Consider the following 18,896-nt stretch of genomic DNA (forward strand, 5'->3'; position numbering starts at 1 on the left):
AGTCTTGCTAAGATTTACTTTCCCAAAATGCAGCACCTCGCATTTATCTGAATTAAATTCCATCTGCCACTTCTCAGCCCATTGGCCCATCTGGTCCAGATCCTGTTGGTAATCTGAGGTAACCCTCTTAGCTGTCCACTACACCCACCAGATCATCAAAATTATTTTATGGTCTGGCCAGGACTCAGTAACTTTGATTTTTAAGAGATTAAATCTACCAGATTCCATAACTTTGAGCAAACAACAACAAACTTTTACATTACAATGTTAGGACAGTAAAAATCTATAACATATTTAGAACTTATTTCTGACACAGAGTTAGCATGTGGTAATTATAGGTAATTGACCATGATCAGTCACCCTATAGTGTGCATGTAACACAGATCTTTAAGATTTCTCAACAATCTCCACATCCCTCCTCCCACATTAATGACATAATGAGTCATCAAATCTCGTTAAATTTCACAAGGTATTACAATTCTTCATGTTTTCCAACCTGGTTTTTAAGCTCCCCCTCAAAAATCAGTCCATAATGTATGTTTCGTTAACTGCTTTCATTCTGGTCCATCAACTCCCTGTCTTAGGTCTACAGTCCCCTGGATTCTGAAGCTGCAGTCTTACTACAAGCTTAACTTGGGTCTTCACTGATAGCTACCCAAATCAAACCAGTCCTGTCCTTTTTTCTTTCTCCTCATTTCAATCTTGTTCAGTTGCATCAGCCAAATATTCATGCAGGATTTTTAGCCCTCACCTTTTTCTTATGTGCACTGAAGTATTAATGCTTACCAACTTCTTTCAAGCCTCTTGGGCATTCTCTAAATAGAACAATCCTCCTACTTCCTGAGTCCTGATTCCAGCACTTAAATGCTTACTAAGTGGTAAGACTACCCTCAATCCGAACGGCGCAAAGCTATCCTGCTGCTTTTGATTCCTCACTGACCCCCCTACTAGTTCAGCTGCTTTTGCAGTCTTCCCTGCCTTCCTTTACTGACCAAGTTGACTGCAGTAATTGTTGAATTGTCCTGCATGACCTACACAATAAACCTGCAATAAACCTGTCCTCTGTTGCTGGGTAGAAACATATATTGCCACATAGAAATTCTCAGAGCTGAGTGTGCTCTGAAACTCGCAGTTACTGGCTTCTGAGCACAAAATCCTTAAAAAGGAGGATTTGTCTCACTTGACTTGTGCCTCTTCTGCTGAAAATTATTTGTGGTACATCAACTACACCTTATAATTACTATTATAACAGCTGTTTTTGAAAAAGATTGATTGAAAATTTTGTTTTAAATTTTTCTTAGCCTCTGCCTGAAGGATAACATCACTTGCTTCTCTAGTCTTTTTACCTAATTGAAATCATTCATCTCTGTTGCCATTCTATAAAAGTCTAACAGTACTCTTTCTTAAGCAAGACAATGTATTTCCTAAAATTGTGATCTTGTGCTGAAGGAATAAACTGATTTCGGCATTCTCTTTAGCCTCTGTATCTTTTGTTGGAAAGAATAAGTCAATAATGGTTTAGTTGCTACAATTTTATTGGATGTGAGTTAATTTGAAATAAGTGTCTGTGCTTTAAAGTTTAAAATGTTTTTTCTAGGCTGTATGGGCTTTGGGAAACATTGCAGGTGATAGTGCAGTATGCAGGGATTTTGTCCTCCACTGTGCGATTCTTCCACCATTGTTACAGTAAGTCTGTGAATTTTCAGAGATATTCATAATTGTATTAAAGTGTACATCATGAGCATTGAAAGAGGAGAAGAAAGGTTTGGATTTGCTTAGGCTGATAAATCTTTTTATGGAATCTATTCCACTGAAATAAATATTGCCATTTTAGTAGTTTGGGTGCACAATAACTCTGGCATGTAGAATAATGATTATGGATCAATATCAGTTGTACTTTGACAAATTATGGTTAGATACAAATACTTAACATATATTCTTAATTGTCCCCTCCCTCAAATGCTATTGTATGTTAAACTATTAATATTAATGGATAAACAGCTGTTATAATTTTTTAAGCATATGCATTGTTAAATTGGAAAAGTTGTTTGAGTTAGAACTATACGTATGACTTGGTCTAGAGCACACTATTTACTTGTTATCTGATTATATATTGAATTGGATTCAAGCATTCATCTGGTATTTTGTTTTAGATTTGTGCTTTTCCTGTAGGTTATTAACAAAGCCTAATAGGCTCACAATGACAAGAAATGCTGTATGGGCACTGTCCAACTTATGTAGAGGCAAAAATCCGCCTCCTGATTTTGAGAAGGTAACTGTCTTCTGTTATGTTGTCTGTTACACTTGTGTTAAGTATATATCACTGTGATCTTTAGCCTCAATTAGTTGTAATGTTTCTGTTTTTCACATATTGATTTTTCTGTACAAAAATGCTATGCTATGAGGTGGATAGGTTGAAATCAATAAGTTTAGATGTTCATCTTTAATTTGCGGATCTCTACCTTTTCTTATTTACAGGTATCCCCCTGTTTACCTGTGTTGTCCAGGCTACTGTTCAGCAGTGATCCTGACTTGCTTGCTGATGCTTGCTGGGCATTATCTTACCTGTCAGATGGACCCAATGAAAAAATTCAGGCTGTTATTGACTCTGGGGTTTGTAGGCGATTAGTGGAACTCTTAATGTAAGTATATTTTGATATGGAGGTGGTCATCTTTGTTTCTTATTTGTTTTGGATTTGAGAGATATACCGAGAGGTTGATTCAACCCTTTATAAGCATTTTTGAAAGTTTGAGGTTTTTGACCAGGTGAGATGAGATGATTTGGCTCCTGCTTTTATCTCCTTTTTGTTTTTTTTTAAGCATGTAGCTATCACACTTCAAGATTTAGTTAAAAATGTAGTTAACAAGATGAAAATGAACAAGACAGTTACAAAGATTTTCTTGCGTGAAAGAAAGAGGAATTTCATTATCTACTAGCTCCAAGAAAAATAATAAAAATATAACAAAGTCTACGCAATCTGAAAATCCTTGGAGTCTTTGTGGTGTTAGTTTATTTTAACCTCAGAGCACATTAGTTTAATCATTGATTGGTATCCTCAGCAGTGGGTGTAGTTTGTAGACATCCATGAGTTTTCAGTGTACAGTTGTTTCCCAATTTGTTTTTTCAACAGGCACCATCTTTTGAGATGATGAGCAACAGGGAAGAGAACATTTCCTTGCCCTTACCAAATCAAATTTTTTTCTCTCTTTTTAAAAAATTCCATTCAAGAGATTTAGGTATTGCTGGCTGGGCAATCATTTATTGTCCATCCCTAGTTCCCTGCAGAATGTGATAAGCTGCCATCTTGAACTGCTGCAGTCAATTTGGTGTAGGTATATGCACAATGCTGTTAGGAAGGGAGCTCCAGGATTTTGATCCAGTGATACTGAAGGAGCAACAATATATTTCCAAGTCAGGATGGTGAGTAGTTTGGCAAGCAATTTGAAGGTGGTGGTGTTCCCATATATCTAATGCTCTTGTGCTTCTAAATGGAAATAGTCATATCTTTGAAAATGTTATGCAAGGACCCTTAAAGAATTTCTGCAGTGCTTCTTATAGGTGATACATTCTGTTCCTGCTGAGTGTTGGTAGTGGAGGGAGTGCATATTTGTAGATGTAGTCCCAATCAAATGATCTGCTTTATCCTTGATGGTAATAAACTACACTATCCCGACAGCACTCACGAAGTTTTACTGTTGAAAAACAACTGTTGAAATATAGTTCAGTGTGTATTCCGGAGTCTGGCTCCATTGTTTCAAGCTGACTAACTGTTAGGTGAATCTTTCATTCTGCTAATATATGAAATAACCATACAATTGTATATTAAACCAAGCAATACAGATGTGATTTCTTGAAGCCTGATTCAGTTGCTTTATTTTTGATGTCTTTTGATAAAATGTTAACTTCAGTCCAGATAATTAAAAATCACACAACACCAGGCTAAAGGCCAACAGGTTCATTTGGAAGCACTAGCTTTTATCAGGTGGTTGTGAAGGAGCAGTGCTCTGAAAGCTAGTGCTTCCAAATGAGCCTGTTGGACTATAACCTGGTGTTGTGTGATTTTTAACTAGAAATTGATGGCTTCAATTTGCCACCATTTGTGACAACAATAGGCTAGCCAAAGGTTTGAATTTGAATGTCAATTATTAGACTAAATTAGAAGTTTACAAGGAAAAAAAACATCATTGTCACTGTACGTAACTGTTTTCCTGACCATTTTCATCAATGTATAGTTGCAAAACAGATTCTATTTCTAACATGTTGATTTGTAGAGGTATATTGTCTATTTTTCTGTATTTAATCTATAAGTGTCGTGTCCTCTCTATGCATAGGTGGTCAAGAGATGGTTTGCTTTATTGCTGCCAGTTTTGATGAGGTATAGATCAAGGATGGTTTCTGATGAAGCACCTTCCTTCTCCTCAACATCTTCCTTAGTGATACAGAACTTGGCAATTTTCCCACTTTTGAATTGACCTGTAGCTTGGTGTTGGAACACTAAACTGCTGTGCTGAACTCCCATTACTGTGGACATTTTTTAAACAATTATTCTAAGGAGTATTTCTGAACAAAGCGTGTTAAATCACAGAGAACAATTTTATGTAAAATAACTATTAAAGGTGATATGTTGGAGGTATAATTTCTGATCAGTTGTTTTGTCGATTTCTTCATAGGCATAATGATTATAAAGTTGCATCACCAGCATTAAGAGCTGTGGGTAACATAGTTACAGGTGATGATGTCCAGACGCAGGTAAGTGCAGCAATGAGTTGTGGATCTGGAGTCAGTAGTAAATCAGTTATTTTCTCTGTTGGCTTTAGTTTAAATTAATTGGCATTTTTCAGTTTACCTAATGTGAATGAAACGCTGAGGAAGCAAACATGTTGTAATGAAGTTGTTCTACCGAAGCTTTAGATTGCAGAACCTTTCCCCCCTTCAATTATTTTAAGTTAATTATTTTAAAACAAAATAATTTACTTCAAATTCACTGAACTTTATTGCAAAATATTGTTTAAAATCTTAATTTTTGTCTTTTATCCAGGTCATATTAAATTGTTCAGCCTTGCCATGTCTTCTACATTTATTAAGTAGTCCTAAAGAATCCATAAGGAAGGAGGCCTGTTGGACTATTTCAAACATTACAGCTGGAAATAGAGCACAGATTCAGGTATAGTAAAACTAGTTTCCACTTGGAATTAAAATATATAATTAAAGACTGTGTTCAACATCTGTTTGAAGTAGTTAATTTAAATGTTGCATATTACTTGAAGCTGCCATGCAGCGCTTTGCCAAGTGGCAGGAACATTTTGATTGATCAAAAACATTTAGCGCACACTTACTGTCAGTGAATTTTAAATTCTGATGAGGGTGCAGTTTGTTTCAAACAAAAAAATCAGATGTTTCCAAAATCCTATTACAAACTTTCCTACTTCAGTGCATTTCTCAGTAATATGCTAGTAAAGAACATCATGTAGTCTACATTTCACAGAAGCTGAAAAGGTTCCATGTGTGTAATATTGTGGAATTGCTAAGTAGAGCCATTCAGAAAAAACATTGCATTTAATACCTACTTACTTCTGAATTTTTAGGTTTCTACCATGTTACAGTGTTCTAATTAAGTTCCTGTTTGTCTTGTCCAGAGATGGCATTGTTGATATAGGGACTTTAAAGAACACTTTTTCAAAATTACCAGATAGTATTGTGATAGTGTCAGCTCTGGATCAAAGGTAGACCTGAATCTACAAGTTGTCATTTTGTAGATTCAGATCCCACTCTAGCACTGTGAGCACAAGAATCAAAGCTGGCATTCACCTTCAGTGCTGAGAATGTGTTGCAATGCCAGAAGTCTCATCTTTTTGATGAGGCATTCTGCTGAGGCCCTGTCTGCCCCTCAGGTGGACATAAATGTTACCATCTCTCACTTTGGAAGAAGAATAGGGAGGTTGTGTCCATTGTCAGCAAAGATGCCCCAGAGCTTACAACTGCTTGCCATTTCAACACTCATCCGGCTTAGTGGCTCAGTGGTTAGCGCTGCTGCCTCACAGCGCCAGGGACCTAGGTTCAGTTCCACCCTCAGGCAATTGTGTGGTGTTTGCGTATTCTCTCCTGTCTGCATAAGTTTCCTCCAGGTGCTCCGGTTTCCTCCCACAATCCAAAGATGTGTAAGTTAGATGGATTTACCATACTAAATTAGCCATAATGTCCATGAATGTGCAGGTGAGGTGAATTAGCCATGGGAATTGCACGGTTACAAGGATAGAATAGGGGGTGGGTCTGGGTGGGATGCTCTTCAGAGGACTTGATGAGCCAAATGGCCTGCTTCTACACTGTAGGGATTTATGATTCTATTCTGTGTTCCCTGGCCAATATTTCTGTCTCGGGCCTGCAGCAATGCTCTAACGAGGCTCAGCACAAACTGGAAGAGCAGCATCTTGTTTTCTGCTTGGAGCTCGCAATTCTTAGGGCTCCACATTGAGTTCAATAGTTATAGAGCCTGAACACCACTACCACCTATGTTATTTTTATCTGCTTCCACACTCCAGGTCCTATCATGATGCAGCTCACTCCAGTTACATGCTCCGCCCCCACTCCCAGCTTCACACCTATATCAGGTCCTAGATCCCAGTCCTGCTGGGATTTTCACTTTTTCCCCCCCCAGACCTCCCCCTCACTGAGGACGAATGATGAGTCCTCAGCAAAGGCCTTAGCTTCATCCCCCTCCCTCCACACATCAACGAATTCAATATGCGTCATGACGTCAAACACTTCTTCCACCACCTCCACCTCCGAGCTTACTTTTTTAATCACGACTCCCGCCCACCTTCCAAGGAGCTCTTCACTCACCTCCAACACACTTTATTCACCTGGACATCCTGTGCTGGCCTATTACCCACCCTCGATCTCTTCATTTCCAAATGCTGCCAAGACATTAACTGCCTCAACCTGTCTACTGCCCTCCCCCGCTCCAACCTCTCATCCTCACAACGCGCAGCCCTCCACTCTCTCCGCTCCAATTCCAACCTCACCATCAAACCAGCGGATAAAAGGGGTGCAGTGGTAGTAGAACATAGAACATAGAACATAGAAGAATACAGCGCAGTACAGGCCCTTGGGCCCTCGATGTTGCGCCGATCCAAGCCCACCTAAACTACACTAACCCACTATCCTCCATATACCTAACCAATGCCCTCTTAAATGCCCATAAAGAGGGAGAGTCCACCACTGTCACTGGCAGGGCATTCCATGAACTAACGACTCGCTGAGTGAAGAACCTACCCCTAACATCAGTCCTATATCTACCCCCCCTTAATTTAAAGCTATGCCCCCTTGTAATACCCGACTCAATACGCGGGAAAAGGTTCATACTGTCGACCCTATCTAACCCCCTAATCATCTTGTACACCTCAATCAAGTCACCCCTAAACCTTCTTTTCTCTAGTGAAAACAGCCCCAAGTGCCTCAGTCTTTCCTCATACGATTTTCCTTCCATACCAGGCAACATCCTGGTAAACCTCCTCTGCACCCGTTCCAATGCCTCCACATCCTTCCTATAGTATGTCGACCAAAACTGCACACAATATTCCAGATGCGGCCGCACCAGGGTCTTATACAACTGCATCATGACCTCAGGACTCCGGAACTCAATTCCTCTACCAATAAAAGCCAGTACGCCATATGCCTTCCTCACCGCACGATTTACCTGGGTGGCAACTTTCAGAGATCTGTGTACATGGACACCAAGATCCCTCTGCTCATCCACACTCATCCACACTACCAAGTGTGGCGCACCAACGTCTACACTGCTGAAGCCAGGCACCAAACTCAAAGACACCTCCACCGACTGCCCCCTCAGCCATGACCTCACCACCCCATCATCAAACCATCATATCCCAGACCATGAGCAACCTCATCACCTCAGGAGATCACCCACACACAGCTTCTAACCTCATAGTTCGGGGACCCTTCCCTGCCCGATTCTACCTCTTTCCCAAGATCCACAAGCCTGCCCATCCCAGCTGACCCATTATCTCAGCCTGCTCCTGCCCCACTGAACTCATCTCCACCTATCTCGATACTGTCCTATCCCCCCCCAGTCCAGGAACTCTCCACATACATTCGAGACACCATCCACACCCTCCACCTCCTCCAAGACTTCAGTTTCTCCGGCCCTCAACATCTCATCTTCACCATGGCCATCCAATCCCTCTACACTTCCATCCGCCATGACCAGGGCCTCCAAGCCCTCCGTTTCTTCCCCTCCCAATATCCCCACCAGTACCCTTCCACTGACACACTCATTCGTTTGGCTGAACTGGTCCTCACCCTTAACAACTTCTCCTTCGAATCCTCCCACTTCCTCCAGACGAAAGGGGTAGCCATGGGCACCCGCATGTACCTCAGCTATGCCTGTCTCTTTGTTGGCTACGTAGAACAATCCATCTTCCATAGTTACATCGGTACCACTGCTCACCTCTTCCTCCGCTACATTGATGACTGCATTGGCGCCACCTTGTGCTCCCGCGAGGAGATTGAGCAGTTCATCAACTCCAACACGTTCCACCCTGACCTTAAATTCACCTGGACCACCTCTGACACCTCCCTCCCCTTGCTGGACCTCTCCATCTCCATCAATGACGACTGACTCAACAGTGACATTTTTTTTACAAACCTACCGACTCCCACAGCTACCTGGATTACTCCTCTTCCCATCCTACCTCCTGCAAAAATGCTATCCCATGTTCCCAATTCCTCCGCCTCCACCGTACTCCCAGGAGGACTAGTTCCACCACAGAGTACACCAGATGGCCTACTTCTTTAAAGACCATAATTTCCCTTCCCACCTAGTTGAAGATGCCCTCCAACCCATCTCATTCACATCCCACACCTCCGCCCTCAAACTCCACCCCTCCAAACACAACAAGGACAGAACCCCCTGGTCCTCATCTTCCACCCCAACAACCTCCACATAAACCGCATTATCGACCGACATTTCTGCCACCTCCAAACGGACCCCACCACCAGGGATATATTTCCCTCCCCACCCCTTTCCGCTTTCCTCAAACACCGTTCCCTCCGTGACTACCTGGTCAGGTCCAAGCCCCTCCCCAACAACTCACCCTCCCGTCCTGGCACCCTCCCCCGCCACCGCAGGAATTGCAAAACCTGTGCCCACACCCCCCTCTCTCACCTCCATCCAGGGCCCCAAAGGAGCCTTCCACAGCCACCAAAGTTTCACCTACACATTCACAAATGTCATTTATTGTATCCGTTGCTCCTGATGCGGTCTCCTTTACATTGAGGAGACTGGACGTCTTCTCGCAGAGCACTTTAGGTAACATCTCCGAGACACACGCACCAATCAACCCTATCGCCCCATGGCCCAACATTTCAACTCCCCCTCCCACTCTGCCAAGGACATGCAGGTCCTGGGCCGCCTCCACCCCCACTCCCTCACCACCCGACGCCTGGAGGAAGAACACTTCAATCCAGGGCATCAATGTGGACTTCACCATTTTCCTCATATCCCTTCCCCCCACCTTACCCCAGTTCCAAACTGCCAGCTCAGCACCGTCCTTATGGCCTGTCCCATCTGCCAATCTTCCTTCCCACTTATCCGCTCCCACCTCCTCTCCGACCTATCACTTTCACCCCCACCTCCACCCACCTATTGCACTCTTAACTACCTTCTCCGCAACCCGACTCCCCCTCCCATTTATCTCTCCACCCCGGAGGCTCCCAGCCTCATTCCTGATGAAGGGCTTAGTTTTCTCCTGTTCCTCGGATGCTACCTGACCTGCTGTGCTTTTCCAGCACCACTCTAATCTTGATTCTGATCTCCAGCATCTGCAGTCCTCACTTTCGCCACAGCTCACTTTCAATTTTCAACAACTTATGATCCCCATCACCAGCTTTTCTTTCTCCCTGGCATACTATCAAACATCTCTTAGCCTAACTGATGTTCTCTCCATCTCCATTTATCGGCTCAGTCCTTTTACCCTGCACCCACCCCACGTCTTCAGTATATCTGCTGCCTTTTCCTAGCTACTGTCCATTCAAAAGAAGGATCACAATGTTAATTCTGCTTTCCTTTCAGAGATGCTGCCAGACCTGCTGAGTTTCTCCAGCAGTTTCTGTACTTTCTTTCAATTTCCAGCATCCACAGTTTTTTGTTTTATTTTGAAGTATATTTCCAATATCCTGGCTAATTACATAAATTTCATTCACAGATGTGACCATCACTGGCAAAATTGAAAATCACGCAACACCAGGTTATAGTCCAACAGATTTAAATGGAAGACACAAAGACTCACATGCACACATATACATATACATTTGTGGGGTGAATTTGTACTTGCAGAGTTACATTGTACTTTGCTCAAAAACTGCATGAATTCATGTAAAACTCTGTTATCTCACTTTTTAGATTAGAATCAATCTAAACATCATGACACAGACAGAGAACACAGGGGCCTAACACCTTCAACATATTGTCTAGCTAACACCGATTGTTACAGTTAACATGAGAATGCAACTTTTAAAAAAAAATGTTTTGTGATTTACACATGAAAGAAGTGAAACTATCATGGTATTCGAACAGATGAAAGACTCAACAGACAATCAAGGTATTTTTCAATGTATAATTTCAGTTACATCACACTGTAAACTTTTGCTATAAATTCTGTCTCTTACAATTGTATCCTCCACAACCACCTGATGAAGGAGCGATGCTCCGAAAGCTGGTGTGCTTCCAATTTAACCTGTTGGACTATAACCTGGTGTTGTATGATTTTTAACTTTGTACACCCCAGTCCAACACCGACATCTCCAAATCATGATCACTGGCAAAGGCAGCATTTATTGCCCTTCCATAGCTGCTATTGAAAGTTGGTAATGAGCTGCGTTCTTGAACCACTGCAGTCCATTTACTCTAGGGAGACCCACAATTTTCTCCTTTCTAGCAGTTGATACAACTGAATGCTTGCTAGGCCATTTCAGAGGGCAGTTAAGAGTCAAACCACATTGCTGTGGGTTGGGAGTCACATATAGGCCAAACTAGGTAAGGATAGCAGTTTCCTTCCCTAAATGATAATAATGAATCAGATTGTTTTTTATGACAATTAACAGTGGTTTCATGGTGATCATTTGACTTTTAATTCCAGATTTTCATTTTGTATCTCTCCCAATATCACAGAGCAGATTATCTGGTCAGTTGCTGTTTCTGGAATCTTGTTTTGTGTAAATTGGCTGCCATACTTCTGACTTTGGACTAGCACGTACACTTCAAAATAACGTCTACTGCTGTAAAGTACTTTGGGATAGCCTGTGATCATGAAAATGCTATGTAAAAACATGTCTTTTTGTTCACTTCTTTGAAACATTTTATTTTCAAGGCTGTAATAGATGCAAACATCTTTCCAGTGCTAATTGACCTTCTTCAGAAAGCAGAATTTCGGACAAGAAAAGAGGCAGCATGGGGTATCACAAATGCAACTTCTGGAGGAACACCAGAACAAATTAAGTGAGTAAAATAAACACTTCATTTGTGTGCCTTTTATTCACTGTTTCTGTTCAATTTTTTAAAAATAAATTGTCAAGTATTTTTCATGTTTTTACTACTTAAATTTTGTAGTTTTTAATGTTCATTTCCCATTCAAGGGATCTAAGCTTTCTCCTTTTTGCAATGTTGTTTTGAACATACAAAATAAAAGCAGAAGTAGATCGTTCACCATTAAATAAAATCATGGCTGATCTGTTTGTGTTTTGAATTCCCCATTCCTATCAATAACTTTTGATTTTCTCTGCCTAGCAATCTATCCATCCCTGTCTTAAAGATACTCAGTGATCCTGGTTCTATCATCTTCTGAGGCACAGAGTTCCAAAGTTGCACAGCCTTCTGAGAAAAGATTTCTCCTAACCTCTGACCTGAAAAGGCAACGCCTAATTTTAAAACTATGCCCCCTAGTCCTGGACTGACCCACAAGAAGAAATGCCTTTTCCATACCCAACTTGTCAAGGTTAATTAGGACCTTATACACCTCAGTCAGTTTACCTCTTACTCTTCTGTATTCTAGTGGAATCAAGCCCAACTTGTCCTAAATATCCTCCTAAGATAACCCACACATTCCAGGTCAATCTAGTAAAGGTTCTCTGCATTATTCCCAATGCATTTACTTGCTTCCTTAAATAAGAGACTAAAACTGCACATATTACTCAAGACATGATCTCACCAATGTTTAGGTGAAGTGTAGATATTGTAATAAAGGATAGCATCCTATTAACTTTCTTGATTATGTGCTGTACTTGCATAGTGCCCAAGAGTCCAGCACAGACAAAGATCAGTCCATCACATCAGAAACAACCACCTATTCAACTCCCATTTTTTCAGAGTTTGACCCGTCGCCTTGTATGCCTTGGCATTGCAAGTACACATCTAAATACTTCTTAAATGTTGAAGTATTCTTCCTCTATCACCCTTACAAACAGAGAGTTCCAGGTTCCCACCACCCTGTGAGTGAAAAAGTATTTTCCTCACAACTCCTCAAAACTTTTGCCCATTAACTTAAAACTATGTTCCCTGGTCATTCACCCCATTCATTCAAGGGGAAATGTTTCTTCCTGTCAACCTTATCTATACCCTTATAATTTTATGCATCTCAATCATATCCCCTGTCAATCTTCTCTGCTCTGAGGAAAACAACCCCAGTCTGCCCAATGTCCCTTTATAATTGAACCTCTTCAGCCCAAGCAGCATCCTGTTAAATCTCGTGTGCACCTTCTCCAGTGCTATTACATCCCTTGAAAAATATGGACTCCAGAATTGCACACTATCTACTTGCTGTGGTCTAACCAATGCTTTATACACTTCCGGCATAAACCCCCTGTTCTTAAACTCTATGCTTCAACTAATAAAGCAAGTGTTCTATTTGCCTTTTTAACTACTTTATCCACCTGTTCTGTTACATTATGAGTCTAGTGTACATGCACACCAGGGTTGCTGTGACCCTCCCAAGGACCCTACCATTCTTCATACATTCACTTGCTTTGTTTGTCCCACCCAAGCGCATCACCTCATTTATATCAGGATTGAATTCCATTTGCCACTTATTAGCTCATCTGACCAGCCCATCTATGCCCTCTTGTAGTCTAAGGCAATCCTCCTCACTATTTACTACACCACCAATTTGTGTATCATAAACTTACTCATTTATCTTCCTGCATTCAAGTCTAAATCATTTATATAAACTACAAATAGCAAGAGCCATGATACTGATCTCTGTGGAACCCCACTGAATGCAGACTTCCACTGACCTCTCACCATCACCTTCTGCTTCCTGCCACTCAGCCAAATGTGGACCAAATTTGCCAAATTTCCTTGGATCCCTTGGGTTCTTATCTTTACTATCAGTCTCCCATGTGTGACTTTATCAAAAGCCTTGCTGAACTCCAAGCACTGCATCAACAGCAAAATTCAATCTAGTTGGTCAGACATGACCTCCCCTTAACAAAATGATTCTGACTGTCTTTGGATTAATCACTGCCTCTCCAAATGCAGATTAATTCTGTCCCACAGAATTGCTTCCAATAGTTTCCCCATCACCAAAGTTAGACTAACTGGCCTGTAATTTCCTGGTTTATCCCTTTCTCCCTTAGAACATAGAACTGTACAGCACAAGAATGGGTCCTTTGGCCCATGAAATTGTATCAAAACATTACACCAAGTTAAACTAATGCCTTTAGCCTGCCCTTGTCTATATCCCTTCATTTCTTGCATATTCATGTGCTTATCTAAAAGTCTCTTAAACAGCCCTAATATATCTGCCACCACCTTGACCCCTGGCAGTGTGTTCTACACTCCTCATGCTCTGTGTTTTATTTTTAAAAAATCCCCCCCCCCCACCCCCGTCCCAATGTGTCCTTCTGAACTTGCCCCCATCAGCTTAAATTCATGCCCCAGGTTTTAAACATTTTACCTCCGGGGTTAGAGATTCTGACAGTCAACTCTATCTATGCATCTCGTAATTGGGTTCCATATTGGTTGTCCTCTAGTCCTTTCACACCTCTCGTGTGGCAAGAGAGGAATTGAACGGTTTTGCAAGTGCCCCTGCTATTTCTTCCCATGCCCCTTCTACAACCTGCGGTATATTTCATCTAACCCTGGAGACTTAGGGTCATACAGCATAGAAAACGACCCTTCAGACCAAGCCAATCCAGACCAACCATAATCCCAAACTAAGCTAGTTCCACCTGCCTGCATTTGGCCTGTATCCCTCCAAATATTTCTTATTCATGTTTTTATCCCTCAACTTCTTATGCTGCAGTGAGAAAAGCCTCAGTCTATCCTGCCTCCCCTTATAATTCAAACCCTCCATTCCAAGCAACATCCTGGCAAATCTCTTCTGAACTGTCTCCAGCTTTAATAATATCCTTCATACAACAGGGACAACCAGAGCTGGACACAGTACTCCAGAACCAGCCTCACCAACATCTTGTACAACCTCAACATGACTTTCCAGCTCTTATATTCAAAGGTCTGAGCAATGAAGGCAAGCAAGCTAAACGCCTTCTAAACCACCCTATTATATGTGACACAAACTTCAAAGAATTATATGCCTGAACCCCTAGGCATCTCTGTTCTACAACACTATCCAAGACCCTACTTTTAATTAACTAAATCCCAACCTTGTTTGTTTTACCAAAATACAAAACCTCACACTAATCCAAATTTAGCTCCCATCTGCCACTCTTCAAGCCCATTGATTTAATTGATCAAGATCTCTTTAGATAACCGTCATCACTGTCCACTATAACACCAATTTTGATGTCATTCACAAACTAACTAACCATGTCTTCTACATTCTCGTCTAAATAATTTATATAAATGACGAACAAAAATGGACCTAGCACCAGTCCCTGTGGAACACTGCTGGTAACAGGCCTCCAGTTCAAAAAACAATGCTCCACCATCACCATCTGATTAAGCATTAAGCAATTTGCATGTCTCAATTTATATAAAAGTTAAAATCTGACTTTCTAGATACTCCGCAGAGGTTAGGGAAGCCCATAGCAAAGGCAATCAAACAGCCCACTATTCAGCTGCCACTGAAGTGCCTATACACAACTCACACTATGGTCTTAAATCTCTTTGTATTAATTTTTGCTAATACATTTTCTGTTTCCGACTTATCCCTTGTTATTACACCACGTCAACTACCCTACCCTCATCCACCTGTTTGGTCAGCTTCTCAAAAAACTCAATGAGGTTTGCGAGGCTTGACCTGCCCTTGACAAAACCATCTTGACTATCTGCAATCAAATTATTGCTTGCTAGATTATAAATGCTATTTGTTATAATCCTTTTCAAAACATTTTCTCCAATAGATGTAAGGCTCACTGGTCTATAATTACCTGTGTCATCTCTACTGCCCTTCTTAAACAAGGACACAACATTTATAATCCTCCAGTCCTGTGGTACTAAACCTGTAGACAATGACAACCCAAAGATCAAAGCCAAAGGCTCCAACACCACCTCCCTAGCCTTCCTAATTACTGACTCAACCTGCAAGTTTACCTTAAGAAAACCTGGACTAGGACTCCTAAGTGCCTTTGTATTCCAGATTTCTGAAATTTCTCACCATTTAGAAAATAGTCCTTGTCTTTATTCTTTCCACCAAAGTGCATGACCTCACACACTCCCACATTATATTTCATCTGCCACTTCTTAGCCCACTCTCCTAACCTGTCTAAATCTTTCTGCAGCCTCCTAACCTCCTCAATGCTGCCTGCCCCTCCACTAATCTTTGTATCATCTGCAAACTTAGCCAGAATGCCTTCAATTCCTTCATCCAGAGCATTAAGATATAAAGTGAAAAGTTGTGATCCCAACACTGAACCTTGTGGAGCACTACTAAGTCACCGGCTGCCATTCTGAGAAAGACCCTTTCATCCCCACTCTCTGCCTTCAGCCAGACAGCCAATCTTCTATCCATGCTAATGCCTTGCCTCTAACACCATGGATATTATCTTACTCAGCCGCCTCCTGTGTGGTATCTTATCAAAGGCCTTCTGGAAGTCCAGATAGATAATATCCATTGAGTTTCCTTGGTCTAACCTGCTTTTTACCTCCTCAAAGAATTCTAACAGATTTGTCATTCAGGATCTCCCCTTGAAACCATGCTGACTTTGCCCTGTTTTACCATGCATTTCCAAGTATTCAGAAGTCTCATCCTTCACAATGGATTCTGAAACCTTACCAACGAGTGAGGACAGACTAATTAGCCGATAATTTTCTGTCATTTTGCCTTCCTTCCTTCTTAAATGGGGGTGGGGGGGGGGTTACATTTGTACTTTCCAGTCCTCTGGGACCCTCCCTGACTCCAGTGATACCAGAAAGATCACTACTAAAGGTTTCACCATCTCTTCACCTCTCTCCTTCAGAACTCGAGAATGTAGCCCATCTGGTCCAGGTGATGTGTCCACTTTACAGACCTTTTGGTTTTTCAAGCGTCTTTTCCTTGTTGATGGCTGCCATACTGTGTTCTGCCCCCCAACTCTCTTGAATGTTTGGAATATTACTCATGTCTTCCATTGTGAAGACTGACGCAAAGTACTCATTCAGTTTCTCAGCCATTTCTTTGTTCCCATTACCAGTTCTCCAGCATCATTTTCCAGCAGCTCAATGTCTACTTTTGCCTCTCTTTTGCCCTTTATATATCCAAAGAAACTCATGGAATCATCCTAATATTACTAGCTAGGTAATATTACTAGCTAGCTTACCCTCCTATTTAATCTTCACCTGTATAACAAGTATACCATTTTGGATACTGTTTGGGGGGACAACTTACCAGGGATAAACTATGGGGTACAGGTCTCTGGCACGTAGTCTGTTCCTGTTGTTCAGAAGGGAAGCGGGGGGAGAGGAAGAGAGCATTATTAATTGGGGACTCATAATTAGGGGGCCAGATACAAGATTCTGTGGAAACTAGAGAGACTCGCAGTTGGTGTGTTGCCTCCCAGGTGCTAGGGTCCATGATGTCTCGGATCGTGTTTTTGGAATCGTTAAGGGGGAGGGGCAGCAGCTCAAAGTCGTGGTCCATATAGGCACCATTGACATAGGTAGAAAAAGGGATGCGGATGTAAGGCAGAAATTCAGGGAGCTAGGGTGGAAGCTTAGAACTAGAACAAACAGAGGTGTTATCTCTGGTTTGTTACCCTTGCTACATGCTAGCTAGGCGAGGAATAGGGAAAGAGAGAGCAGTTAAACAGGTCGCTACAGGGATGGTGCAAGTGGGAGAGAGAGATTCACATGCCTGGATAATTGGGGCTCATTCTGGGGTAGGTGGGACCTCAACAAACAGGATGTTCTAAACTTGAACCAGAGGGGTACCAATATCCTGGGGGGTGATATTTGTTAATGTTGTTTGGAAGGGTTTGAGCTCATTCAGCAGGGGGATGGGAACATAAACTGTGGCTCCAGTACAGGAGGTTGAGAGTAGTGAGGTCAGGAATAAGGTTTCAAGATCGCAAGAGTGTACCAGTAGGCAAAAAGGTGGTTTGAAGTGTGTCTACTTCAACACCAGGAATATCTGGAATATGGTGGGTGAACTTGCGGGTTGGTACCTGGGACTTTGATGTTATGGCCATTTTGGAGACATGGATAGAGCAGGGACAGGAATGGTTGTTGCAGATTCTGGAGTTTAGATGTTTCAGTAAGAATAGGAAATGTGGTAAAAGAGGGGGAGGTGTGGCATTATAGTCAAGGATGGTATTATGGTGGTAAAAGGACGTTTAAGAACTCATCTACAGAGGTAGAATGAGCTGAGGTTAGAAACAGGAAAGGAAGAGGTCACCCTGTTGGGAGTGTTCTATAGGCCTCTGAATAGCTCCAGAGATGCAGAGGAAAGAATTGCAAGGATGATTTTGGATAGGAGTGAAAGTTAAAGGATAGTTGTTATGGGGGCTTTAACTTTCCAAATATTGACTGTAAGCGCTATACATCAAGTACTTTACATGGGTCAGTTTTAGTCCAGTTTGTGCAGGAGAGTTTCGTGACACAGTGTGTAGAGTCCGCATTGGATTTGGTACTGGCTAATGAACCAGACCAGGTGTTAGATTTGGAGGTAGTTGAGCACTTTGGTGATAATAACCACAATTCTGTTACGTTTACTTTAACAATGGAAAGGGATAGGTACATACTGGAGGGCAAGAGTTATAGCTGGGAGAAAGGCAATTATGATGCGATTAGGCAAGATTTAGGATGCATAGGATGGGGAAGGAAAACTGCAGGGGATGGGCACAATTGAAATGTGGAGTTTTTCAAGGGAACAACTACTGCATGTCCTTAATCAGCATGTACCTGTCAGGCAGGGAGGAAGTGGTCAAATGAGGAAGCCATGGTTTACTAAAAAAGTTGAATCTCTTGTCAAGAGGAAGAAGAAGGCTTATGTTAGGACGATTCAGAGATGCCGGTGTTGGACTGGGGTGTACAAAGTTAAAAATTACACAACACCAGGTTATAGTCCAACAGGTTTAATTGGAAGCACACTAGCTTTCGGAGCGACGCTCCGAAAGCTAGTGTGCTTCCAATTAAACCTGTTGGACTATAACCTGGTGTTGTGTGATTTTTAACTACGTTAGGATGAGATGTGAAGGCTCAGTTAGGGCTTGAGAGTTACAAATTAGCCAAGAAGGAGCTAAAGAGAGAGCTAAGAAGAGCTAGGTGGGGACATGAGAAATGTTTGGCAGTTAGAATCAAGGAAAACCTCAAAGCTTTCTATAGGTATGTCAGGAATAAAAGAATGACTAGAGAAAGATTAGGGCCAATCAAGGATAGTAGTGGGAAGTTATGTATGGAGTCCGAGGAGATAGGGAAAGCGCCAAAAGAATATTTTTTCGTCAGCAT

General features: G+C 41.8%; 1 protein-coding gene across 2 annotated transcripts in view; it reads left to right on the plus strand.

Annotated features, from left to right (window-relative positions):
- LOC122564566 (importin subunit alpha-7) overlaps positions 1-18,896 on the plus strand; it is an 86,993-nt gene that overhangs the window by 55,395 nt on the left and 12,702 nt on the right. For both annotated transcript variants that reach the window (XM_043719656.1, XM_043719655.1), the window contains 6 exons: positions 1,598-1,686; positions 2,173-2,272; positions 2,479-2,642; positions 4,672-4,750; positions 5,040-5,165; positions 11,389-11,516. In XM_043719656.1, the coding sequence (XP_043575591.1) occupies positions 1,598-1,686; positions 2,173-2,272; positions 2,479-2,642; positions 4,672-4,750; positions 5,040-5,165; positions 11,389-11,516 (686 nt within the window). The remainder of the gene's footprint in view (positions 1-1,597; positions 1,687-2,172; positions 2,273-2,478; positions 2,643-4,671; positions 4,751-5,039; positions 5,166-11,388; positions 11,517-18,896) is intronic.

This window comes from Chiloscyllium plagiosum, chromosome 29, assembly GCF_004010195.1.
Source record: "Chiloscyllium plagiosum isolate BGI_BamShark_2017 chromosome 29, ASM401019v2, whole genome shotgun sequence".
In the NCBI taxonomy this organism is placed as follows: domain Eukaryota; kingdom Metazoa; phylum Chordata; class Chondrichthyes; order Orectolobiformes; family Hemiscylliidae; genus Chiloscyllium; species Chiloscyllium plagiosum.